Source organism: Hyalella azteca, unplaced genomic scaffold (assembly GCF_000764305.2).
Source record: "Hyalella azteca isolate HAZT.00-mixed unplaced genomic scaffold, Hazt_2.0.2 contig13025, whole genome shotgun sequence".
In the NCBI taxonomy this organism is placed as follows: domain Eukaryota; kingdom Metazoa; phylum Arthropoda; class Malacostraca; order Amphipoda; family Hyalellidae; genus Hyalella; species Hyalella azteca.
Genome location: NW_025942962.1, coordinates 1 through 27211, shown reverse-complemented (window position 1 = coordinate 27211; position 27211 = coordinate 1). Strand labels below are relative to the sequence as shown.

The 27211-nt window shown below is 41.1% G+C and overlaps 2 protein-coding genes across 2 annotated transcripts; both read left to right on the top strand.

Moving 5' to 3' along the window:
- The first annotated feature begins 2197 nt into the window (after positions 1-2197).
- LOC108678102 (ionotropic receptor 93a-like) lies at positions 2198-8441 on the top strand. Its single transcript, XM_018166449.2, has 8 exons — positions 2198-2226; positions 2330-2478; positions 3092-3243; positions 3634-3733; positions 5670-5870; positions 6880-7032; positions 7330-7473; positions 7957-8441. Exons 2-8 carry the CDS (start codon positions 2371-2373, stop codon positions 8164-8166), a joined length of 1068 nt encoding a protein of 355 aa, XP_018021938.2. The 5' UTR covers positions 2198-2226; positions 2330-2370; the 3' UTR covers positions 8167-8441.
- A 9924-nt stretch (positions 8442-18365) lies between these two features.
- On the top strand, positions 18366-26807 carry LOC125178817 (glutamate receptor ionotropic, delta-2-like; the record flags this gene model as incomplete). The annotated part of the gene is made up of 8 exons (XM_047883479.1): positions 18366-18578; positions 20564-20725; positions 22101-22248; positions 23259-23451; positions 24559-24658; positions 25096-25296; positions 26187-26339; positions 26664-26807. Coding segments are annotated over exons 1-8 (1314 nt in total), but the record flags the coding sequence as incomplete, so codon positions are not given.
- Positions 26808-27211: the final 404 nt, after the last annotated feature.

The following is a 27211-nucleotide window of genomic DNA, read 5'->3' as shown; positions in this document are numbered from 1 at the left end:
AAGATTGCAATTTGTGAAATCCATTGATTTTTGGGTTTGGTTACATGAGATTCGAGCTCGTCATGATTTTTTCATTGCTCTACGACATGCAGCAGAAGCACCTCCCAACTTGAGCGCGTCACGATGTCGTTGATGCAAGCATTTTGATTGTTAGAGGAGCTCCGGTTAAAGCCATCGTGAAGCTTACGATTATACTGAATAAGGTGGCAATAGATGACGACATTTCTAATATCGGCAATTCTCTTCGCAGGCATATTGGCGTTGGCTGGACGGAGTCGCAATTCCGATTGTTTACGGGTTCAGGCAAACTCAAACGGACACCGCGGGCAGTGAACGTGATGAAGGTGAATGAGAAAAATTAGAGCAGAGGTTGAAAATAAAATTAATGACAAATGATGTTATCGGTTGTTCTGAGTTATCTGAGACCAACAAAAACAATTCTGAGGACCTCGAACGGAATAAGACGGAATGTTTCAGGACTTTAGAGCACTACCATGGTCTGTTTATCAAATTTGAGACATTTATTTCATTTATTTACATGCAAAGAAGATACTTTAAAAACTATTGCATCTCATTAGACTATGAGCAGCAACTTAATGAATCACAAACTAAAGCTTTGGAATTTACTGTGGTATGGATGGTCTCACCTCGTTGAGCCCTGGCTCACGTTGAGTTGCTGTAAAGACCGCGAGATTTTAACTTAACCCTCTACCGCCAGACATTCAGAAACCGGAGCAATATTGTAACAAGCCTACATCCCAAAAAGAATACGTTGTAGTGAGCGCAAAATGACTTGCACTGATGGTTGCCGCCACGTACGACAACTTTAAAATGTTCTCTGTTGCGTAAAAACGTCCTCAGGTTGTTACAATCAATAGTTTACGCACAATTTCATCTGAAAGTCATGTTCCCGGAGAGTGACATATACACGGCGGTAAAGGGTTAAGTCTTTGACAGGAAAATGGTAGTTAAGAGCAAAAGTTTGACCGAAGTGGCGGAGCATAAGTTGACAAAAAATATTCAGAAAACAAGAAAAAATTACGAACAACCTAGTATGTTTTAAATTAACAACTAAGGTTCAGACTGTGTGAAAGATGTGATGAAGTGCGATGTTATGTTGTGTTGAAGGCTACGAGGTGGGCCGATGACCAAGTCCTAATAATGATAATACTTTTCACTAGCATTTGAATTACATTACAGTATGATTATGAGCGAAAATCTTTTTCCACCTCGATTGGAGAGGTTATTTCTTCTATCCGCTCAAAACAACGCGTATGGAATTTTTGCAGTCAAAAAGCCCTGGGGTGCCCTGGATTCTGGTGAAGCATCGCGTGTATCGGAAAGACAACCACGAGATTGTGCCTCTGGACGCCCTGGTGGGGGAGATGTCGGACGATCTCAACTTAGTCAAGACCTCCGCTCCCACCGACCTCATGGGCGTCACGCTCACGGTAGCCATTGAACATATTAGTATGTTTGCTACACAATAAATTGACAATATGGTGCATGATTTCTTTGCCAATGTTGTTTTGCAAAAATTTTACTCAAGTTCTTCTTCAGCAGTCAGCAAATTCATTTTTATGCCGTTATAATAGACGTCAATTTCATTCCACCGAACCATTGAAGTTGCGTCATTAATTTAGGTCAGTTTATCAGCAGTGGAGAGTTTTTGCCAGATACTAACACAATAGAAGTGGAGACTGACATGGAAGAAGAATGAAGTTATTAATCGCAAATGATTTTTATACTACTGATCACGGTTGGCTTTTTGGAGAGAGGCCCTTGCAAAGGGAACAAACTTTGTACTCCAAATACGTCCCATTAAATCTCATAAGCATCGTTGCAACCTCCTGGTGAAGAAATTATGTGGGAACTCTTATCTTTATTCTTATTACCTACAGTGCACCTCTTCTTTGAACCTTCTTAACGCTTTCTTATCCGGAGCTCCCAATTTCTTTCTTACTGCGCCTCCTGTGCTACTCGTATAATCCTCATGGAAGCTTAAATCCTCATTCATAGCTTTGGCCTGTCGTTCTATCAAAATTATTGTCAGCTGATACCTGCACTCTCGCGCTCAGGTGGCCACGTTCGAGTGGAACCCCAGCGTTTTCTACGCCCTGGACGCCGATGGTCGCAGATTGCCGAGTTACGGCATGGACATACAGGTGGTGAAGGCCCTTGCTTCTGCCCTCAACTTCTCCATCGTGTTCCTGGAGCCTCCTGCAGGTGCGTAGAGTGAGCATCAGGACTGTAAAGTAGCTTTGCACCACAAAAACGTTCCTACACAATTTATCACCTCCTTTCTTCAGTGTTGTCATTTCCCGTTCAGGAGAGTTCTGGGGAAGGCAGGAGGGGGCAGAGTGGACAGGCATGGTGGGAATGGTGAACAGCACCCGCGCCGACCTCGGAGTTGGCGATCTCTTCCTCAGTATTGATAGAAACCATGTCGTCCTCTACAGCACGCCGTATGATGTTGAGGTATTGCAGCACTGACGCTATTCTGCACGCTGTATGATGTTGAGGTATTGCAGCACTGGCGCTATTCTGCACGCCGTATGATGTTGAGGTATTGCAGCACTGGCGCTATTCTGCACGCCGTATGATGTTGAGGTATTGCAGTACTGGCGCTATTCTGCACGCCGTATGATGTTGAGGTATTGCAGTACTGGCGCTATTCTGAACGCCGTATGATGTTGAGGTATTGCAGTACTGGCGCTATTCTGCACTCCGTATGATGTTGAGGTATTGCAGCACTGACGCTATTCTGCACGCTGTATGATGTTGAGGTATTGCAGTACTGGCGCTATTCTGAACGCCGTATGATGTTGAGGTATTGCAGTACTGGCGCTATTCTGCACTCCGTATGATACTGATGTTTAACCGCAAAGATCTTAGGAATCCGTCATGTCAAGAAATCGAGCACAGCTGCATTACATGTCCAATCCATTCTGCTCCTCATATTACTGAATGTTTCAAACCACACATGCAGCACTGATACCATCTGATACATCAGATCGATCATACATTTCGCAAATTATGAGCCCATTATCAAATATCAACTCAATTATTAACGAAATAATACACGCCTCAGTTCTCCTGCTTCATGGCAAGTACCACTCCGCCCCTGCCACGTTGGAGGAGCCTCACCTTCCCCTTCTCCAGGGAGGCCTGGATGGCGGTAGGGCTTGGGTTGCTCTCCCTCGAGTTGGCCCTCATCATCACTACGATGCTCACTCCGAAGTTGTACGTAATCATCCGGGATACATTTAATTATTTTATTAAATGACATTTTTATACTATATACCATTATTTATAACACCAGTTATGATGAAAATTGACGGCTGCTTGTTTGTGTTATAGCGAATGCTTTGCAGATTGAGTGCTAGACGCATTTCTTGTAAGTTAATGTTTGTGAGTTCGTGCCCCTTGGCTGGATTGAACGTAATGTGCACGAAAAATCCATTATTGAAAGATTTCGGCCAAAATAATATATGCCATTTCCCGAATGGATGCAAAGCATTGCATGTATAACTATTATTTTCCGTTATAGTTAAAAGTAATCCCATATGCCATTGTTAAACTGCATGAAGTAATCCCATATGCCATTGTTAAACTGCATGAATGTCATGGTAGAGCGGAGCAGCCGACGAAGAAGAAGCAGACGCTGCAGCAGACGCTGATTCAAGTCTTCAGAGAACCCGTGAACTGGACCCCTGAGAGGCACAGCTCCAGGGTGCGTCATTTAGAATAGAATAGAATAGAATCAAAGTGTCGGCACTGAAGAAATGGGCCCATGGCCTGTTGCTGATTCTTGAATTTTTCGTGACTTGATTCACAAGGGATTCTGCCTATTTGAACCCGATCTTTCCATAACTGACGATTGATTGAGATAGCTGCTGGACTTATTGCCTGGTCCGTAATTTGCTAGGCATTTTAAGACTGAACATATGCTCCTGCATAGCTTCGTCTGGACTTATTGCCTGGTCCGTAATTTGCTAGGCATTTTAAGACTGAACATATGCCCCTGCATAGCTTCGTCTAGTCTGTTCGTGAAGGCGTTCATACTCGGAGCGTCAACGATGCTATCAGGGAGGCTGTTCCACATGTCGGTGACTCGAAGCGAGAAGGAATGTTGTCGATTGGATGTGTTACAACGCAGTTTTTTAGTTTATAGCCGTGGCCCCAGGTGTTGGTTCTTGTTTCAAATTCTAGTAATCCTTCTGGGACCTTGTATAAGCCATGAGTATACTTGTATGCTTCAATGAGTTCCCCACGCAGACGTCGATAACCGAGGCTTGGAAGCTTCATAATCTTTAATCTTTCCTCATTTGACTTGCCTTTCAAGCCCGGAATTATCCTTGTTGCACGTCTTTGAACACTCTCTATTAAATTTTTGTTCTTTTCAAGTTTCGGTGACCACACGACGTTTCCGAACTCTAGATTCGGGCGCACGACAGCAAAAAACAACTGCTTCATCGTTTCTGCATCTAGGAACTCGAAAGAGCGTCTGATCAGTCCAAGTCGTTTATTGGCTTTATAAACTTGACCTTCAATATGCATAGAAAATTTCAACTCATTGTCGATATTAACTCCTAAATCTTTTTCCATTGTCGACTTCGATATCGTCACTCTGTCGTTGCAACCGTGTCTTCTCACACTGTAATCTTGCTGTTCATTATTCTTGCCAAGGTGGATAACTTTACATTTGTCAGCGTTAAAACGCAGCTGCCACTTATCAGCCCAGTCAACCAGCCTGTCAAGATCACCTTGTAACTGTAATTTTTGCGACGCATTCTTCACTGTATTATAAATTTTTGTGTCGTCAGACACAGCTTCTGGCAGATCGTTTATAAACGAAACGAATAAAACAGGGCCGAGAATGCTTCCTTGTGCCACGCCGCTTCGCACTGGAGCCCAGTCTGATACGGACCCATTAAAACTGACACGTTGTCGTCTCCCTACTAGAAAATCTCTGATCCATTCGAGTTCATTGCTGTCAATTCTCAAAGACTGCAATTTCCGCAACAGCCGCTCATGTGGGACGATTCTCATTTCGCAGGGGCTCTTTGCTAGAATTTGGTTATCCTCAGATGATGGATTCATTCTGTAAGTAAAATGGATCAAATATTGTACGTTTTTATAAAGCAAAAATGCCATTTATTAAAAAATGCATTTATTTCGTACCTCTCTTGATTATTTATTCATGTATCAAAAGTTGGGAAAAAATGCACTGTCTGGCAGGAAGTTTGCGTGATTTGAATGGCACGCCACGAGAGATGTGAGGAATTTTATAGGTCTAGATTATCAGTATATGCTCATAAAGTGACGCCATTCCACTAAGAATGTTAAAAAAACTTCTAATTGTGACTAACTTCTTGGCGGTCTTATAGACTCTAGAGTGTTGATATCTGCTTGTCAAAAGTCGCCGTTTCAGAAAGTATGGTGACGTGGTTCTTATAGACTTTATAGGAGAAATACGTAAGAAGTTGAAGTAAGTAAGTATTTCTTGCATGTGTTGAATATGCATCAAATGTATTTTCTATGCATCTGTTGAGTGCGTGATAGCTGCAGGTGAGCGGCACCTCAGTAGTATAAACTTATATTCTCAAGTCATATGTACGCGTGAGCCATGGGTCTGTACGTGATTTTTGCTGCTTATTCCATGACAGCTGCTGCTGAGCGTGGTCTGGCTGTACGTGATCGTCATCACCGTCGCGTACTGCAGTAACCTCACGGCATTCCTGACTGTGACCAAGATCCCTCCGGCGTTCGAGACCGTCAAGGGTCTCTATGACACGGGTCTGTTAGTCACCTCTCTTGGGGACTTCTTCAAGGACGGCCTTGCGTCTGCGGTCGACCCGTACCTGAAGGTGGGAGATGAATTTAACGCCGACCCCACCTCTGTCGTCAATCCGCCAAATTAAATAACAATTCGCGCATATCCATGGCAGGCGTCAAACTGCATAATCGAAATTTTAATGCAATGATTGTTAAATTAAATTCAGTGTGACATTTAGTGTCGAAATCATTCGCCAATGCGTTAATATTTGACAGTTTGGGCCTGGCATTGAAGATCCGAAGTGGTGGTAGAGTGAATTTTCGTATAGTATCCAGTCGGTCGTGATGAATGATTTAAGTAACCGAATTAGGATCATGTGAATCGTATTAACTGTATTGGTGCCGATGGTTGGGATATGCCTGGAGGAGTGATTGGACTGGTTTGCAGATGGAGGCTCCATTGTTTCGTATAACTCTATCAGTAGATTATGGATTTTTCATGCCCCGATATTTGATAAGGAGGGGCCTATGTGACACATTTCCCTATGTTGCAATGATATGATGCTGTTAAACTGAATGTTATAATTTTGGATTCGATAAATTATTTAGGAATTGTGTTATTTTATGATATTTTTTTTATTCGATACGGCTGGGGTCTCGAACGTTCAAAAAATATGCGGGTTACTGATCGAAAAGATGTGGATAAGAAGGTAGACGTTGTCGTGGATGGAGGATAGTGTGGTTAGTCTTCTGGGACGACTCTTTCGCGTTCGGAGCTAAGGCGTCTCTGAGAAGCATTGATTAAAGGTATTAAATGGAACGAAACTCATGACAACAGTGAATGAGAAAAACACACAAGATAAGTGTACTCAGAGTTAATAAGTTTCAATACGAGTTGGGGTCTGGGGAGTGAACACAAAAAAGCACTGAAATAATTAAGCCACAACCGACTGCCAAAAGAGACCTGTAACCAGGGGCAAAGCGAGGCGAAAATATTTTAGGTTTTTTGACGAAATGAGGGCGTGAATGGAACTGTAGAGTACCTGAAGGTGAAGTGTGAGGCATGTCTGATGGCTGATCGTGGTTGATGTCACCACGCAGAGCTTGGCCGATCGCTTCGTGGGGCACGATGACCTGGCGAGCGCTTGGCCAGCGGTGCTGAAAGGTGATGCTGTCTACCTCGGCAACCGTAATTTTCTCGAGTACACCCTTGCCACCTACCCCTGCGCCAACCCATGCCTGCGTATCATGAAGGTATAATGTTAAAATCCAAGACGACGTCATTAAGGTCGTCGATCGAGTTCTTCTTTGTGACGGTGGCGAACTAGGTATTCAGTGACGAATAAAAATTTACCATGAAAATAAGAAAATAGTAAAGTAATTTACGTACAACATCAAGGTATCATGTGTGCACCGTGAACTTTCCTCCCTTCTTTTCCACTTTCTAAGTGTCATGCGAGCACCATTAAATTAACTTACATTCACCACGCAGACGCCATACCTTATAGCCTCAGTTGTATCATGTACGCTCCACACCCCACCATCCTGCAGGAGTGCTTCGCCCCCTACAGCGTCGCCCTGGCCTTGCAGCGACACTCGCCCCTGAAGGCGGCGGTGGACGCGAGGCTCCTGAGGCTCATCGACTCCGGCCTCGTGAGGCACTGGTTCCTCGAAAGCCTCACGATCTCCCGACAGGTGGGAGGGGAAGAAGGTGTTTAAGGGGAGTAATAGAAGCTAATGGGCAAGATAATCCGATAATTAAGAATTGACATAGAACGGCGTTATTGAGAATGTGAATTAAATAAAAGGTTGGAACTAAGTGAGAGGCAAGAAAGCGTGGTAGCGAAAGGAAGAGATATATCGAGTAAAGAAGCCCTAGGTCAAGGCACAAAGGCAGCTGCGCGGTGCAAGACTTTTGTCTTGGCCAGCAGAAATAAGAATTGGTTGGAGTGAAAGATGGCTGGCAACACGTATGAGCAGGTGGTATATACAATGTGAGGGGAAGACAGTGAGGTAAGATAGACAGAGAAAATATTAGCTGTGCGATAGATGTATGAAGACGAAAAATTTGATAGCTACATAGTAAATTGGCTAATAAATTTGCTCTGGTACTAAGCATGCCTAAAGCAACACCACGACACTGAGCAAACATCTCAACATCTTTTCTTCATGTCGCAGACACGAGAATTCAAAGCTGAAAACCAGGACACCGAGAAGAGGTCTGGAGAAGAGGACGGTCCAGTGCCACTGTCCCTGGACCACATCTCGGGGGCCTTCTTCATCCACTGCATTCTCATGTTATTTTCTCTGCTCTGCTTCTGTGCAGAGCTTTGCACTGCCAAAGCTCTGAAAAATAAAAAGAATAAAAACATAGAAAAGAGGACCTAAAGGTCACAGAGGAACAAAACTATTCGTCATAATGAAAGAGCAGAACATATTTTTATGCAGCAACTTTTTGAGCTCTGACGTTTCTGAACTCAAACATTTGTCTAACAAACATACAATAGACAAACATTTCTCCAAGAGCAGCGTGGGATCTGGAGTAAATGGCTGTGCACGAAGCTGCGGAACTTAAAACTATACTAATATCATTAGGAAAAAGTCTTATTGTTTAGGAGAGCCTTGCAATATTGCGAGAAAGATTTCATTACAGAGACAAAACTAGCTCAGCTTAGAAAAAAACGTATTATAAAATCACGTGTCTAAGGATTTTAATTTCGATTTTTAAACTATGACGTTCAACTGTTCTGCAGTTAAAAGTGCGTCCGATGATCAAAGTGATTGTCCACCTAACAGATCTTAACTTATTCATCGTCGCAGTGTATCTATTATACTCGCATGTTGTAGTAACTTCATATCTTTCGAGGAGAAAAATTAACAAATTGCACATTTTTCCTCTTTATTGCTGCAATCTGTAACATGGATGACATAATTTCCAATTTCTCTATTGTTGAGCTATAAATAAATGAATAAAAATGTTCATGCCAGGTTTTTTCACTTCTTTCTTCATAAACTAACAGTCTGTAAAGTGATAATATATGCGAATCTAACACAAAATAATCGTTTCCTAACCTAAAACAGTCTTGATGTTAGAAATTCCATGAAGAATTTTAAATTGGTCGCGAAAAAATGTTGAAAGAGATTTAAAAAAGGCATCTTTTCCATCGATGACGCCCCAAACATGTTACTAGGATTGATGTGTGACGTGAAGAAGAAGGTTTACAGGATTTTACTAATAGATCTTCAGGAGTTTCATCGTGGCAATATATATTTCCGTTACTTCAATAAGAAGCGTGATTTTCGTAAAATATTATGATAGAAATTTGTTTTGTTTTCCAGGCGAAATTTCAACTTATGTAGCTGTAGAGTGTAGGCAACACTTTCTAGTTATTGGACATTTCTCTCCCATTCATTGAGTAAACATTTTCTTTTCCATTAGTCATAAATGTAGAAGACCTTGTAGTCGCACCTTGATGCTTAGATTCTGAAATTCGAAATAAAATTATGTGGTTTTCGTTTGTTTACATTTTTATCTCTACATCTTGATAAAAAATGCCTGGTCAAAAATTCATCGACGACTTTCTACGGCATATTTTGTTCCTTTTTGTTCTGTGATGAATTGTGATGCCGCTTATATTATTAGACTAACAACTGCTTAGAATGGAATATTCTATATAGCAAATTAAAGACCAGAGAATAATCCTTATTATTAATAATGTAACCTTAAAATTTCTTACATTTTAACAACGAATTACTTTTTAGTCTTCAACAAAACTTCAATAATAGACTCCTGTACGTATACTGTACCCACCGGCTGTTTCACCAACTTCACCATTATGCGATTGAAGGAATAAATTTCGTTCTGAGATCGCTGGCGTAAGTTCTACTTATTGCTAATGTTTTTATTGTTACGTTTCCGATGCACAAGTTGGAATAGTTTTTGAATAAATTAGACTACCATGATTCTGCAGTCAAATGGTGAAAAATATGTACTTCAATACCCTTACTGCATTAAATTACCCAGCTCTACTCACTTCAGCGCCATCCAACGTACTATTGACCCGCGACCAACTTGCTATCGTAGTCATGCAGTCCGTGTTCGTGGTTCCTCTCAACCCAGAAGACCCAGTGCAATTATACTGGGTGGTGACGTTACTGACGCGCATATTAGGACCCGAGCCTAACACTGCGACTGCAGTACAAAAAAAAATATTTTATTATATACATCCGAAAGAGTGACTAAAATGCTACTTTTCTACATTTCACCAAACAAATTAAGGCACTTATCGCAGCGGTGCCTTAAACGGTCTTCGAAGCAAGTGATTTTCATTTGTTTCCAAAGACGAAGAAGCGACACAGCGTTTTGATGACGTCGACGAGCTCCGGGCGTGTGTCACTGCACTGAGTGGCAGAGATCGCAGGCAGCGGATTCCTATACCGAAAGAATTTCGAAGCTTGTCCACCGCTACGATAAGTGCCTTAACTTGCTTGATGACTATGTAAGAACCTTTGAAGAACAAAGTAAACCGCTAGAAAATAGCGAAAATTTAAACTATTCACCCATTAATAAATGTCAAAGTTTCTAAGTTAAAATTATTGAGTATAATTTTAAGCATTTCAAATAGTTCCTCGCGGAACAATGGACGTTATTTCTTTTACTATAGTCAGGGGTTCTACAGTGTACAGTGTACACGGGATTAAAAAAGTCCCAATGAAATTCATTAATTAGACGATTCCTTTACATCAACATCCAAGACGATGCTCGTCTTTACATCTCTGCTCCAACGAAACGTCGTCTCGCAAATCGAGACAATGAAAATCGAAACGTCGAAAAACAGATTTCACTGAGGCTTTTGTTCCGCTTGGGTCATTGTTTTTTCGAACTTTTTTCCCTTGTGGACGTCAACCTATAACATCAGTTGGCGCAGCAGAATGGCGTGTCAATGCTACGACCGCTCTCTGCTAGAGCTGAGGGTAAGAAGTTGCATAATTATTTGGACAATATAATCCATTCCTTTTTCTGAGTTCACCGTCAATATTCATCATCCCATCCCATCGTCGCAAAGCACCGTGGGGGGAGGAGGTTTAACCGCAAAGACGCAACTCTTTACACGACTTAGTTCCGGCGACCCTGAGCAGCTATATGACAAATAGCAATGCCGTTGAAAGGATGTACTTAGCATTTGTTCCTGAATGTTTTTCGCTAATACTAATAGTTTGATTTTTATACTTCATGCAGGTCAAAGAAATGCACTTCAGTGTTTTATGATAGGTGTTCTCTTCCTTTTTCTTATCTTTCGAGTAAGTTGAATGAATTTGAAACTTGTAAGTTGATAATTAGTAATGTTTCTTTCATTTATTCAAGGCTTATTTACTCTTTCACGGTTACTCTCATTCTATGCCGTTGCTTTAATTCAATGAAATAATGCAAAACCTCATGCTAAAGTTCCATGGTTTCTTTATGCGTTTCTGTGTTGAACCTACTTTAGAAATTAAGGTAAACGCCCACCACAAAATTTAGGTTGGTCCCCTACCACGACCAAAAAGAAAAAAACTTCAACTATACAAATCTTTCCAATTGGCGAAGAAGTTACATCATCAAACACAAATAGCACGACAGCTGAAGGTGATATATTGAAAGTTTATAACAAGCCATAAAAGCTGAGTACTAATTCAAGCAATGACGAATCACCAAATTAGTGATACAGATAAGAAAGCTTGAGCTAAAAATGAAAATACGGTAATATGCGATCCCTAAAGAGAAGAAATAAATAAGTCCAAGAAAGACTCACTCAATTCAACACAGATAGGAATATTAAGCAAAATATTATCCAGCAAATATATCGATAGCATGGCTCACCTTGGCAACATAATTCATTCCGAGTTGTTGATTACAGAATAAGCCATGCGCCCTTAGGAACCGACGCAGCTCATTGGGACGACAGACGACTGCCGTACACATGGCTCCACGTCAGTGTTACCCCGATTTGGTGTGCATAGTCCGATTCAATTAAAAAAATTATAACCTACTGCATTAAAGTGTTATTTCAGTTTTTCGCTACGAAATAAATCTGGTATCTCACAAGGGAATAAGCTCACTTTTCAACCCTTAGCAGTACAATTTTTTAAACCGTCTTAAATCACGACCAGACTACATTCAAATCAAATCCAAACCAAGAGAACTGATTTAATTTCTCGATTTTTGTGCTGCTTGCATGCCTAAAATTGAGCGAAGCTTCGCGTGTCCTGACTGCCCTGCTGACCTTTCATCCTGAGAATTTAATATGGCAATTTTTCGTATTCCATTTTTGAGTAACCAAACTCACCCATCTTGTTCATTGTCGTGTCAACTAATTTATTGTAGTTAAATTACAAAATTTCCATTAAAAGTTGTCGATTATTACTTTCTTCGATAAATAAATGAGCTGAAAAATTCACGTGCAGAAATGAAAAAATCACCATTGAAAGTGAACAAAGTGTTCTAGATATCTATCCATAAAAAGTGATATTATAATTGTATAACCCGAAATGCTGACAATTTATCAAATATGTATACAAATTATTATTTTGTTGAAAAGTCCTTACTGATATTATCTAATCCTAAGCATAGGGTAGTTGCATTTATCAGAACAACCGAAGTTGTACTTTTGAGTGCAGGGCATAGAATTACCACAAAATTTATTCAAAATCTGCTGCGCCTTGAGTCGATTACAGCTCTTGTCGCGATGCTTAACACCGTGAATGTCAATGCATTGTAAATGATTTAATTTCACGAATTCACGGACACCTTTGAAAACGGCAGCAATTATGCAGCCGGGACCTCTGTCGCAGGTGTCGGGAGTCGAGCTTTTGCGCCTAGGGCGTCCGAAAGGTTATACTGGGAGCTCAAAGAATATGTCACTTTTTCTGGCAAACCCGAAGTTGAGGTTTTATAAACCCACTGCTATGTATCTACGAGTCTATGTCTGAAACATTTAAATCTTCTTCGAGTGCACAAGCCATCGATTCTTTTTTTTAATATTAGCTCACTTTTTCGTGCCAGGTCAAGTCAAATGGTCGGGTCATGCTGTTTATTTCGTTTATTTGCGTTTCGTTTTTCGTTTATTTGCGTGCCAGGTCATGTGACCAGGTCTTGCTGTTCGTCTGTTAATTACGTGTCTGGTCGTGTTGTTGCAAGAAAAAGTCACAACATGTTACCTAGATGACTATTACAAGTTCAAGGAATTCCACAACGACTTAATAAACAGGGAAATAATTGACAGGCTACTGATTTCTTTATTACCCGTACATATGAATAGAAGTATAGAACATTACATATGTAATGTTTTCTTTCTTTCTTTCTTTATTACACATATTCAACATACCATGCTATGCACGCTGAGTTTGAATTTATACGCAATATTCTGTCACGCAATATATTCCAGGGCCGCTGAGCATAAAGGCAGAAGTTGTAGGGCCGGACAGTTGCTATCACCCCCCCCCCTCACACCCCTCATTTGGCTGTGCGCACTCATACCGAGCAGTGCGATGTTCCTGTATCTGACAGTGAATTTAGGGTGTTATCTTCCACCTTCGGTACTTCAGATCTGCGCATTTTAGAATTCTTGCACATTTATAAACTATGGCCTAATTCGAATTCAGCTGCTAGCTCTTATCCCCATGAAATTTGTGAATAGATAGGTTTTGTGCTCTATCTATTATTTGTAAATTTAGATTTTAACTTCGGCTCTGTGACATTCAATTGTATTAATTTTTGTTATTTTCTTTGCATTGACAGTTCGTCTGAAATGCAGGAATAGAAAGTTTTATTCATTAAATTCTTCCCGAATGGTAATATACATACACTTGGTATTTGTGGATAATTTTAAAATCAGCTTGCTTTTGAAGTATATAGATACTCTCCCACTTCTTATGCGTTCGTCAAGTGATGCAGTTGTGCGCAAGAGCATCAGCGTACGTCAGTATGACGTCACACAATTTTTATAATAGGATGGCGGAGCATAAAGACAGAATTTATAGAACGGGAAATCTGCTTGCACATCCCCCTCATTCATCTGTACGCGTTCATGCCTAGCAGTGCAACGTACCGGTGAGTGGTAGTGCTTTTAGAGCTTTAGCTTCCACAACCGGTGTTTCTGACCTACGAATTTAAGAATCCCTGTATATTTTTGGACAGAAACCTAATTTGAATGCCGCCTGCGGCTCCTATCTCCTTGAAATTGTAGAAGACAGGCCTGTCTGCATGCTCGTGTCTATTAATTATTCATTTTTCACTTCAGGTTTTATTATTTTCAATGCAAATTTTAGTTTGCTAATTGATTCTGCAATGCTTATAGGTTTTTAAACTGACGAAGGAGCTGGACTCCGAACGTTTTCTCATATAAAGAAATGGTAAAATTTCTGGGTATTTTCTTTACTTTTAAATTATTGGTAATCATTATATTGGTCCACAACTTATAGCAAGGCGGGCATTCCTTTCTTCTTAAGGTCCGTACAACAAACAATGGAATGCCACTATACCTTTTCTCTTTGCCCTAACCAGCAATAAATCTTGCCAACCTACATCGTAACGACGCATTTATCATGATTTAATTGGAAACGAGCGGCTTCCGCAACAAGACTGTTTGCATTTGTTTGTTTTAGTGCCCGCGTAAGCTCATTATAGGAGGATGCATAGCGGCTATGCCCGCTGCTAATGTACAACTTCCGGTGGCCTTTCATGTGTGTTGGAATTCTTGCCTATTTTTATTGAATACCAGCGTTTCATTTGTATCAATTCTTTCTGGTTTTCATCATAAATAATTATCGAATATATTCATGCCATTCTCATTGAAAATCTTAATTTCGTTCGTATTCTCATCTCTTCGATTTGATGACCGCATTTAGGTATTTGCATTCATTCTGCGCGCTTATAAATCTCACTTGTATTGGTATTCTAGCATTTTCTATTGAATACTGGCTTTTATTTGTAATAATTCCTAACTCTTTAAATCTCACGTGTATTCGTCTTATAGCCTTTCTCATTCAATACCCAAATTTTTTTATTTTCATACCTCGTGCATTCAGTTCTCACATACATTGGTATCCTCTTTCTTCTCACTTAATACCACAGTTTATTTGGATCCATACCACATATTTCCAATATCCCCGTATAGTGACTTGCAAACTTTACCTCTCATTGTATTCATACCTTTATTCAAATAACCACTTGAATACGTACTCATTATTCGTGAATCCCTGCTCAAGTTCAATCGTATTGATACCGCAGCTAATCAATGCTTACGCGAATGAACATTGAATGTTCTTACCCACATTAATTAAATGTTATTAAATGTTCATACCATGGACGCTCAGAGGTCTTAACAACCTGATCAATGGCATAAATAACTAAATTCCAGTAGGCATGCTACACATTCGCAATAAAATTACAAGCCTAAATAAGACAATCTCAAAAAATACTGTTGTCCACAACAAATTAGCGATAGAATTACTGTTTTGAATAACACACTTCCCGTAAAAGATTGGTTTTAATAGCACAATTCCTATAAGTTCTATAATCTTCACAACAAAATCCTAATGGAAAAATTGGTCTTTATGACAAAATTTCCATGAAATGCTTCGTCTAACTATATATAGCGCAAATAAAATGTGATTGCGGATGCATCGAATTTTAATTGTCCGCTGAGACCGCTTAAGCGACGTGCAATTAGAGTTCTTAGAGTCTTCGGGATCAAATTTCTCTAAAAATTCGTCACGAAAAAAAACTATAAACTATTGTAAAATTTTATACACAAACTTGGAGCCTTATTTAACAATGCACTTTATTTAAAGGCTAGTGCAGAGATGGACACCGAGTGGTGAGAAAACAAAGAGTATAGGCGCCTTGAAGTAAGTTTATTTGTGAGAAAACAAAGAGTATAGACGCCATGAAGTAAGTTTATTTGTGAGAAAACACAGAGTATAGACGCCATGAAGTAAGTTTATTTGTGTGATAACAAAGAGTATAGACGCCATGAAGTAAGTTTATTTGTGAGAAAACAAAGAGTATAGACGCCATGAAGTACGTTTATTTGTGAGAAAACAAAGAGTATAGGCTCTGAGTAAGTTTATTTGTGAGAAAACAAAGAGTATAGGCGCCTTGAAGTAATAGTTTATGTGATCAAACTAATTCGATTTTATTGCAGTGAACGATTCCAATTTCACTGGCAAGCAGCAATCAGCATGCCTTGCTGAAGTTATGTCGGTACTCCATAAATAAGGCCAGCCGATCTCGCCCGCCGAGGTTCAGGCATCACACAAAGCAATAGTAATCATTTATTATGCCAAACTCTTCATTCAATCGCCTTCATAACCAAAGAACACGCACCCTTAAGTGTTTTATGCCTTTGCATCCTAAATATTTCATGCGGGCGCAGGGCCTGTTGCTATAAAACTGTTAATCTCTTTGGAAAAGTCTTGTGAGTGACGTTTATTATGTACGTTGCGTGTGGTGACATTGCAAATGCACTGTATTGAATTCAGCTTACTTGTGCTCACTCATATTAGACTGAGCCCAACCTCATTCGTATCAGACGAGGCTGGTTCAATTGTGCTTTAATATTGCTTGAAATAACTTATCAGATGTTATTTTACAATTGCTTGCAATTCTCCGGCTTGGTATGCGTGCTACCGCCGAGTGTAAGGGCACTATAAAATCAGGGCCAAAAAATGGCACGTCGTCACTCAGACTGCGACAGCAGTGCGAGTAGCAGCTGTGTCCTGATATATGAGTGCCTCACTCCCCTTCATGGAAGTGTGCTGTGCTCCCCTTCATGGAAGTGTGATGTGCTGTGCTCCCCTTCATGGAAGTGTGCTGTGCTCCCCTTCATGGAAATGTGCTGTGCTCCCCTTCATGGAAGTGTGCTGTGCTGTGCTCCCTTGTGAATGTTAATTGCCTTTTCTAGTAACACAATGAAGCCTTGTTAAGAAATTGCCTTTTCTAGAGAAATCAATAATTTAAAAGGGGAGATTCGAATACAGAAACTAATTGCGTAATATCGGTCAGGTATTATACAATTCTAGGAAAATTCACATTAATCGGTTATAGCGTATTAATGTTTCCAATCCTTGGATACTGAATACAATCTTATGTAAGCAATCGACTAAGGCAGAAAACTTGTATTTATTAAGATCATCGGCCTCTATTTACTTAGTTTGGTCCCTTATGTCAGCGTTTCCCAAAGACCAGATGATAATATTGAATAACAAATTAGATCAAGAAGGCTAATCTGTGACGCAAGGCTCAGTAAACTAAAATTAAAAGTGTGTACCCTTCAATATATTAGACGGAAACTGTAAAAACTATATTATTTTTCAGTTTGTTGAACGCATCTGCATTTATGTATTTCATACGATGGTTTTTTGATCTATCGGCTGGCAAATACTAGCTTTTATCTAAAAGTTAGCGTATTGTATTTGAAGAAAACAAACGTTTTTCTTCGGTGCCAGTGCACGGAGATGCACAAGCTAGGAGTGTCCTTTAAAGTGCTCCTTCTACTGCGAGTCGCGGTTGCCTCCTGCTGTGACGGCCTCTCTGATGAAGGAGGGTTGTCGACGTCGTGTTCCAATGGGCAGCACCTGCAGTCAACGAACGGTGGGTCCATGCCATACACTGGGCATTTGCCCTTCCCCCCAACAAAACTGTTGTTATACACCGTGACTCTAACGATGATGACTATGTTAAATTGGGCATGAATTTTTAACACCTCTATATTTTAACAAGTTCTCGGAATGTATCACCTCATAACCAGTTCACGAGTCCTTACTTTCGACTTATATCTCTCATTGGGCTCGATTTATTCACCCATCAACATTACTAAGCAGTTTATCCTCCTCGAGTTCAGGCCGATCATCGACGATTGAAGATCAGTTATCGTCGGAAGATGAGCGATCGTTGGCGGTGATCGTGTTGCGGTTGGTTAGCTCATCGCCGCCGACATGCAGCTTGGTTATCGTGGCGGACGATGAACGACGGCGATCTGACGTCTTTATTGCGCTGCTTCAACTTCCGATCCCCAAAATGGTAATTTATCGCCAATACAACCATGCAAGGTTGAAGTATTTATAACGCCATCAATGGTATTAAAACAGCAATCTAATCACTGAGACCCCTTTGATAAAATAAAACTTGTTAATGAGGTAAGGTATGCGGTGGCAACTTGTAAATGAGGTAAGGTGTGCACGGTGACAACTTGTTATTGAGGTAAAGTGTGTATGGTTGATTATAACCTTCATAGTTAACCTGCGGTTAGGACACGCGAGTGTAACATGAGCACCAGGGTAACGTGCGAACGAGTTTAACATGTATACCTCATTAATATCGGGCCGATTCAAATGCACGACAGCTGCCATAACTTTTGATCTCGCTAAATCCTTTTATTATCAAGCTCTGTTAAATACTACACAAGTGCACGTCTTATATTTGCTGGCTTCTTTAAACTTCCAATGAGAGATTATCTGAGAAAATATGTTTCAATTTCAAGAATTAATCTTATGTTTACGGTTAAATCGCCCGGCTGTTTTTTTCTTGTTTTTAGCGTCCGGAAATCATGAGAACAATCCTGCAGGTGATATCCTCCAGCAGCGCACCAACCACTCTGCCAGCAATGTTTCCAGGCTCCTCGTCCTGCAGCACGCGGGTGTACCTCATCTCGGACCTGCAGCCTCTCCTGCAGCTGCTGAACGGCACCGACGCTGCCTGGGACTTCGACGCCTGGTATGTGCACGATGCCTGGTATGTGCACGATGCCTGGTACGTGCACGTGTTAAAAGTTATATAATCGGACTTTGATGCTGGTTACGTGAACAATGCCTGATATGTGCACGTGTCAGAGGTAATAAATTCTAACGTTGCTGCTTGGTGCCTGCTCTTGTCAGAAGTAATGAACACGGATTTTAATTGATGCTTTGGTACGCACACTTAATTGTCTCAGGGGTAATACATTCGGAAAATGAAGCTTGTTACGTGCACGTGTCTAAAGGATAATAAACTCGGACCTGGAAGCTTGTTACGTACACGTGCCTCAGGGGTAATACACTCGGATCTTGAAGCTTGTTTCGTGCACGTGTCTAAGGGGTAATACACTCGGACTTTGATTTTCGGTACGAATTCTTTTATATTTCCATTAAAATTATTTCTATTGGGGGGTCCAGAAAATAAGTCGATCTCATTCGTTAGCAGAAGTGAGAAAGTTACATAGCGAATATATGCATTATTTACTGGTTTATGGAGGAGCAGAGAAAGAGGAATTATGATGAAAATTACTACTCACGGCGGCGCTCTGTCGCGCCCCACGCTACTTATTACTATTGCTTACATAATTTTTACGCTCTATACATCTGTTTCATAAAAATTTGTTCAATATTTAGTTATTTATAATCAAAACTCCGGGAAGGATAACCATGAGAAAAATTATTTGTCATGTCTGGGAAAATAACGAGTAAAATCAGGGGAGTATCATTGTGAGGCTAGGGATTATATTATAGTTATAATAAAGAAATCCTTGTTTGACAACGTTGCAAATACTACATTTTTAGGCACATCGGCGTTGGCTGGACATCAGACCAATTTCGATTGTTAACGAGATCGGAAAAATTCAAGCGAACTACGCGCGCAGTGAACGTGATGAAGGTGAGTCTGCATTGTTTTTTTAAAGAAGATATTAGTAAAAAAAGATCGGAAATAGCCATTGTTGCGGTCTTCAATCGAAAACAATGGCCAAGTTTGAGGGATTGTGACCAAAAGTTTCCCCGGGTTACCGCAGCTTTTATATCGCACCAAGTGCAATTAAATGTCATTATCCAACAAAGAGTATTCAAAAAGGGTTTTATATACAACAATACTCCAACTAACTCTATTATTAGAGGGAGAAATGGTCTAGTGTATGCTTCATTTTTTATCTCCCTGTCTTAATTGCAGAAACGTGATTTATATAACTATGAATGGGTCATTGAGTATCATGTATTTTGTGTGGATAAAAGATTCAACCTTACGGCACTGACTAATAAATAGAACCACCCACCACACTCTATGAACAAAATTTACGTGTACACGGTGCCAATAGTGGCGGTCACTGCCACTGTTGACCCATTACTTACCGTATACTTACTTACCGTATTTGTTTTAGCTTTGTATACCGCCACTACCGGGACTGACCAAGTAAAGAGCTAATGCTATTTTAAACGAGGCCAGCACGCGGTTAGTAAATGAAAGTTGTCGTGGCTTCCACTAGTTGCTGCGTCAACAACCATCTAAATCTTCAACAGACAAAAAAATGGCCATAAACAAATTGCAAACTATGACGTGTACAGATTGATACATTTTTATAACTATAGTTTCAAACAAATGGATATGAAATATATACCTTTACGTATGTTAAACTACGCGGGTTATATATAGATAAAAATCAATTAAAAATCATTATTAACAATATTTTCTCTGTATATTTTACACTAGAATCAACGATAAGCTTGATAGGCTCGGAAGAAACTCAAGTCACGAATCACAGGCTTAGGTAACCATGTCCCTGAAAATTTATTCATTTGATTCACCTGCAGTAAATAGCTCAACACTTGCTATCCGCTTCTTTGCAGTTTGAGCTTTGGTTCAGATGACATTTCTGAAAGCATAAAGTATCATTATAAAGTTTCAATTTCAGAAGTTATGTTATTTTGGAAGAATTCCCTTGAGTGTTACGGTTGGCCGCCGTAACCACGACCATAATTACATGCAAACAATTTGCTCCAGTCGAGGAGGGCCGGGGTGCGTTGGGTGCTGACGCAACATCGCGTGTACCGTAAGGACGACCCGGAGGTCGTGTCCCTGGACGCCCTGGTGGGGGAGATTACAAACGATCTCCACTTCATCAAGACCTGCGCTCCCACCGACTTCATGGGCGTCCCACTCACGGTATGTATGTTTTAGGCACCTTAGGAAACTCTCCAGAATGACTGCAGTCAGTGATGCCGTTCATACAAAGACCAACTATTTACTATGAACATAGGAGGTCTCTTTCTTTTGCCCTAACAGGAGTTGAAACTGCTAATATTACCCCAAAATGACGAAATATAATATTACCCCAAAAATGACGAAATATTAATATATTTCGTCGTAACCCCGCCGTTACCTCTTTCGTTTCGTTACCCCTAATATTACCCCAAAATGACGAAAACTTACCTATAAATAAATTGGAAAAGTGCAGATTTATTTTGTCACGAAATTACTAAAAAACGGTGACAGTTTTCTATATCAGCGGTTGTTGCGTAAAATGGCTGTTGCGTAAAGTCCATGCTAATGAGAGAAATGAACTCCTATGTATCAGAGTTTTCATAATAGCTAGACGCCAACGTGTCGGTATTAACTGTACAGTACCATACTGGATATCAGTGCGCAGTGGCTTGCCACAAGAAAGCAGTTAATTTTGGGCCTGTTTTATTCATTGCGTTTATAAACTATCTGCCGTAGCTGTGTCAAGCGTGTGCTCCATGTAAGCTGACGACACGAAAGTTCTCAATTCCGTTAAGATGAGTCTAAAAAAGTACAGTTTCTAGATGATTCCGATAACTTATATAATTATCTCATAGTTATCTCATAGTTATTGTTATCTCACTCATCAGACTCCCCACTTATCAAACTCATTCCACTTCATCAAACTGGCTGTACCTCACACTTTTGCCAATTTGGTCTTTGCCAGCATCGTAACACGGCTAGGATCACCTCGCTGATACCCATCAGTCTGTTTTCAGGAGATGAATTCGTTGTGGTCTGATAACGCATCATTCATCCTTTAAACTAGGAAGCACCAATTCCTAGGTACCTCCTTTAGTCTCAAGTTCATGAGATGCTTTTAGCCTTTGCCTCGACTGTTACGTTTGGTTACGGTACTATATGCCTCAGGTGGCTACGTTCGGTTACGGTACTATATGTCTCAGGTGCTTTCATTTGGTTACGGTACTATATGCCTCAGGTGGCTACGCTCGGTTACGGTACTATATGCCTCCGGTGCTTACATTAGGTTACGGTACTATATGCGTCAGGTGGTTACATTTGGTTACGGTGCTATATTCGTCAGGTGGTTACATTCGGTTACGTTATTCTACGCCTCCGGTGCTTACATTTGGTTACGTTGCTATATGCGGAGGTGGTTACATTCGGTTACGTTATTATATGCCTCCGGTGCTTACATTTGGTTACGGTACTATGTATGCGTCAGGTGGTTACATTCGGTTACGTTATTATATGCCTCCGGTGCTTACATTTAGTTACGGTACTATATATGCCTCAGGTTGCTACGTTCGAGTGGAAGCCAAGCGTCTTCTACGTTCAAGACCCTGATGGGCGCAGCGTTCCTGGCTACGGCATCGACGTGCAGGTGGTTAAGGCCCTCGCTGCGGACCTCAACTTCTCCGTCGTGTTCCGGGAACCTCCTGCAGGTGAAGGAAGTGTGTGTGTCTGGACATTACAGTGCTGCTGCCAGTGGTGGGCACAGTCCGCTAATCCGCTAACCGCTAATTAGCGAAGCTAACTTTTTCCTTAGCTGGTGTGCCACACGGATGGCAGACTACGTCAACCTATGTACGTCAATAATCACGTCTTTTGTGACCAATCACGTATTTTGTTAAACATGACGTGATTGTTTGACGTACATATGTTGACGTAATCAGCTATAAGTGTGGCTTACCGGCTAAGGAAAACGTTAGCTTCGCTAATTAGCGGTTAGGGGATTAGCGGACTGTGCCCACCACTAGCTGCTGATCACATGCGTTGTCATCGGGTATACACACAGATATCACCGAACGAACAGCCATGATGTCTTGCACGTTTTCACTAACAGTTTTACGGTTACAATCGACACAGTAAAGTGGCCAGAACCAGACGCACTGATGACCCCTACAATTCTCATTAATAAGCGGGAATTTGCAGGCTCAGGGACATGCTTATTTTTCGTTGAGTTCTACACTAGCAAATTTGGTTGATGTGAGGAATTGACAAAACGAGATTTAGAGCCGAAAAATTCAATCAATTAATGCATGTAAAATTATAATATATAAAAAATTTGAAACAGTAAGAAATAGCAGGATGCAAAAAATTATTGCATTCAGCAAAAAAAATTTTTTTGCTGCGATTTTTTTTTGCTGCGATTAAAAATCGCGATTTTTAACGGAAAATTTCTTGCCTCAATTTTAATATAATCATTCACTCAGTTCCTCAAGTGAGAAAATGTAATCAAAGTGGTCGATTATATTTATCGCAATTAATTTATCTATTAACAATGCATCATCATCTCGTAACTATGCATCTGTCTTCCAACAGATGCTTTAATTATTATTTGACCACTCGTTTGTTTGAATCGCAGCCATGCGATTATTAACTGCTCTACTTTCTTTTTAATCATCGTTATCTATTTAATATTCGATCACCAACGCGACTTACTGTCGTGCAGGGGAGTTTTGGGGCCTGCTGAAGGGGGCAGAGTGGACAGGCATGGTGGGGATGGTGAACAGCACCCGCGCTGACATCGGGGTTGGCAACCTCTTCCTCAGTGCTGACCGCAGCCACGCCGTGCTCTACAGCACGCCGTATGATGCTGAGGTAGTGCTGCACTGGTGCTCTATAGCACGCCGTATGATGCTGAGGTAGTGCTGCACTGGTGCTCTACAGCACGCCGTATGATGCTGAGGTAGTGCTGCACTGGTGCTCTACAGCACGCCGTATGATGCTGAGGTAGTGCTGCACTGTGCTCTACAGCACGCCGTATGATGCTGAGGTAGTGCTGCACTGAGGCTCACGTCATCATACCAGATATTTCTTCGTTATATCAATTCATCATTGGGACATTTCATCACTATAGTAATTCACCAAAAAATTGCATCATTGCCTAAAGTTCATTTTGCAAACATAGGTATCTACCTGTAGGCTAGGTTAGGTTAAATCATTTAAAGATGAAATGTTCGAAGGATGAAGTGCGTCATGGATGAAATGAAAACAGGTGCCAGATAACCGATTAAAACTGATGCTCAGCAATAAACACATGGGCACTCGCTTGCAAAGGCAATATTGTCGTGATCCTGCAGGTCTCCTGTTTTATGGTAAGCGCAGCGCCTGCTCTGCCACGGTGGAAAAGCCTCACCTTCCCCTTCTCGAGAGTGACATGGGCTGCTGTGGGGCTTGGGTTCCTTTCTCTGGGGATGGCCCTCATCATCACTACTACACTCACCCAGAGAAGCAATGAGAAGTGTTTTCAGTTAATATATTGGCTGGCGGTTGCCCTGTAGGATTAGCATCAATTTGGTGGTGGTGTTTGGCAGCCGGTGATGTCTGAACGCATAATTGCGCTGTCAAATCTTAGGAGAAAACAACCCGTTTTAAGATCATCGACGTTATTTAGGAAACTCTAAATATTCTATAGCTTTATTTACGACTGAAATTTTGTTTGCAATTTAATATACGTTTTAGACGGTACATTAAAAAAATTTTAATTTGATTATTGTTCGTATAAAGCAACATAATATTTTATTTCGCGTATTTGTGAGTGTTAGGCGTATTTATTTTGAACGAGAACGTTTCTCTTCATAAATTTTCTTAGTTATTGCGCTGTAACGTAGCTACTGTGTATAATAATCGTGTCAGGTATTGCGTGTAAGCCATCAACGTAAAGTATTCGTACACTTGCATATTTTCGTCTACACATAATGATCATCCACTCCATTCTTGGTACAGAATAATTAGTGATGTCATTGTAGGGCGGAGCAGCCGACGAAGAAGAAGCAGACGCTGCAGCAGACGCTGGGTCGCGTCTTCAGAGACCCGGTGAACTGGAGGCCCGAAAGGCACAGCTCCAGGGTGCGTGATGCACTTAAGCTCTTTGCTGCTGTAGTATATATTCGACCTCGTTTGGAAAAGTGTTCTTTGCAAATTCAGATGTGCATGTAGAATGGAAAGTTTCACTTTTAAAACAAAGAATAAATTCTGAATGTACATGGAGGATCATAATTTCTATTAAATCATTTGACATTTTTTAGTGTTTAATTAAGATCAGTTACTTGACGTGTCATCCGAGTGTAATCATATATTAGCCTAAAATGCCTCATTTCCCATTTATTTGTTATCTGTGCATCATTCAATAAAAGATCATTTCAAAGATTCATATCATTCTTAAAAGAAACGTTATCGCAAAGATTTGTGTCATTTTCAATAGAAAAGTCATATCAAAGATTCACGTCATTTCCAAATGAAAGCCTTTTCAAAGATTCCTGGTCTGTACGGTTATACCATGACAGCTGCTGCTGAGCGTGGTCTGGCTGTACGTGATCGTCATCACCGTCGCGTACTGCAGTAACCTGACAGCACTCCTGACGGTGACCAAGATCCCTCCGGCGTTCGAGACAATCAAAGGTCTCTATGATACGGGCCTGGAAGTCACCTCTCTTGGGGACTTCTTCAGGGGCGCCCTGGCCTCCGCCATAGACCCGTACCTGAAGGTGGGGGTGTGCAAGAACCTTTAATTCTCTGTAAATGTGGGAGATGAATGAGTCGTTAACCCAACGCCATCGACCCGTACCTGGAGGTGGGGGTGTGCAAGAACCTTTAGTTCTCTATGAATGTGGGAGATGAATGTGTCGTTAACCCAACCTCAAGGTTGAAGCATGAATGTCCGCAGTGGGTCTCAACTGGGGGTAAGAAGATAAATTAGAAGGTTGTCAGTTGATATTTATCATTTACCGTTCTGTGTAAATTCTAACAATGCATGATGATGAATTGGGGTTGATGTGAATAGGCACTCACCGTCAACACCGCTTATTAAAAGCCTCGCAATATCTTCAGTGGACACTCGTCTTCAGTTGAAAATATATTTTCTGCCTTTTAAATACGCGCATTAATGAAATCATCGCCTCTGCTGATCCATGAAAGATAAGCCAGTATTTTTGGGCAATTTTTTATACATATTCAATAAAATGCCAGAATCAACAAAATCTGTATTTTTCAGCAGAGGGCATGGCGAATATTCTGATAGTCTGTAAGACCGAAGGTATGCCGAAGCTCAATGCAGCACCAATGAGTAATTTCGGACTGTGGCAAAAGGATAACATACAAGGAGGTTGCATTAAACATGGACGTGATACGAAGACACGGCCACATACGTATCTGTAATGCGCTTATATTGCTATGGTGGGCATTTGAATGTTGTGCAAGTGCAGCCCAAGAGTTTTGATTTTGTAAGGTATGAATGATCATGGTTGATGTGACAGAGCTTGATGATGTGGCAGATAATGTTTAAGATTGTGATTGAGTCACTCCAGGTTTGTAGTGCGTTGTGCTTGGGTGTGTATTAATAATTATAGCTCATGGTTGAACATGGGTGATGTACCAGGGTTTGGCTGATCGCTTCATGGGATACGACGACCTAGGGAGCGCTTGGTCGAGGGTGCAGAAAGGTGACGCTGTATACCTTCACAACCGCCAGTTCCTCGAATACACCATCGCCACATACCCCTGCGCTCGTCCTTGTCTTCGCATCATGAAGGTGCCTTGCGGGAAACGATTTTCCTGTCATGAAATTACCGTGAGCCTTTCGTGAAGCTGTCATTAGCGTCGATCAGAAACCGTGTATGTGTCACGAAAGTTAGGGGACGAGCGCGTAAGAAATTATTGTGAGGATGTCAGGAAGGTGCCGTGTGCGTGTCAGAGATACAGTGGAGGTCTGGGAACTAAGGATAATTTCATGGAAGGACAGCTTGGGTTCTCACCAGTCCGACAAGTTATTCTAAGCGTGATGGTAACTGCAAAGTTTCATGCTAAGCAACATGGATCCTACAGGAAAGCCAGTTCAGCAACATTACTCCTACAGGAGTGCTTCGCTCCCTACAGCATTGCCCTGGCGCTTCAACAACACTCGCCTCTGAAAGCGGCGGTGGACGCAAGTCTCCTGAGGCTCATCGAGTCTGGCCTCGTGAGGCACTGGTTCCTCGAGAGCCTCGCGCTTTCCCGGCAGGTTGGTGGATAGCAAACGGTGATGAAAATGACGGAGAGGCAGAGAGGTAAGCAGTGAGGCTGTTGCGGTTGGTTGGAGCTAGGTTAAACGGGTGAAGAAAACCGTCTGAGCTTTGGAGGTTGACGGAGTTGAAGGGTTGACGAGAAAGTTCATTATTTTCATTCTTGAGCATTATTAAGATAATTAAATATGATGTCTTATCTCCATTCACATGCGCTTAGATTATTCATAATTTTTACATAACATAACATAACATAACATAGTGATGTCGGCTCTGAAGTGTAGGCCTGATGTGGCCTGTCGCCGATTCTTTTCCATTTCGTGCCTTGTTCATAGATCTAAACTCGTGTCATTTGACCGGATCTTTTCATGACTGGCGATAGTTTGAAGAAGCTACTAGACTT

What these genes read in the sequence shown, in the direction of transcription:
- LOC108678102 (XM_018166449.2), top strand. Translation starts at nt 2,371, where the DNA reads ATGGTGGGAATGGTGAACAGCACCCGCGCCGACCTCGGAGTTGGCGAT. An exon ending in ACGATGCTCACTCCGAAGTT is followed by an intron (nt 3,244 to 3,633) that starts GTACGTAATCAT and finishes ATGTCATGGTAG; the next exon opens with AGCGGAGCAGCCGACGAAGA. An exon ending in CGGTCGACCCGTACCTGAAG is followed by an intron (nt 5,871 to 6,879) that starts GTGGGAGATGAA and finishes GTCACCACGCAG; the next exon opens with AGCTTGGCCGATCGCTTCGT.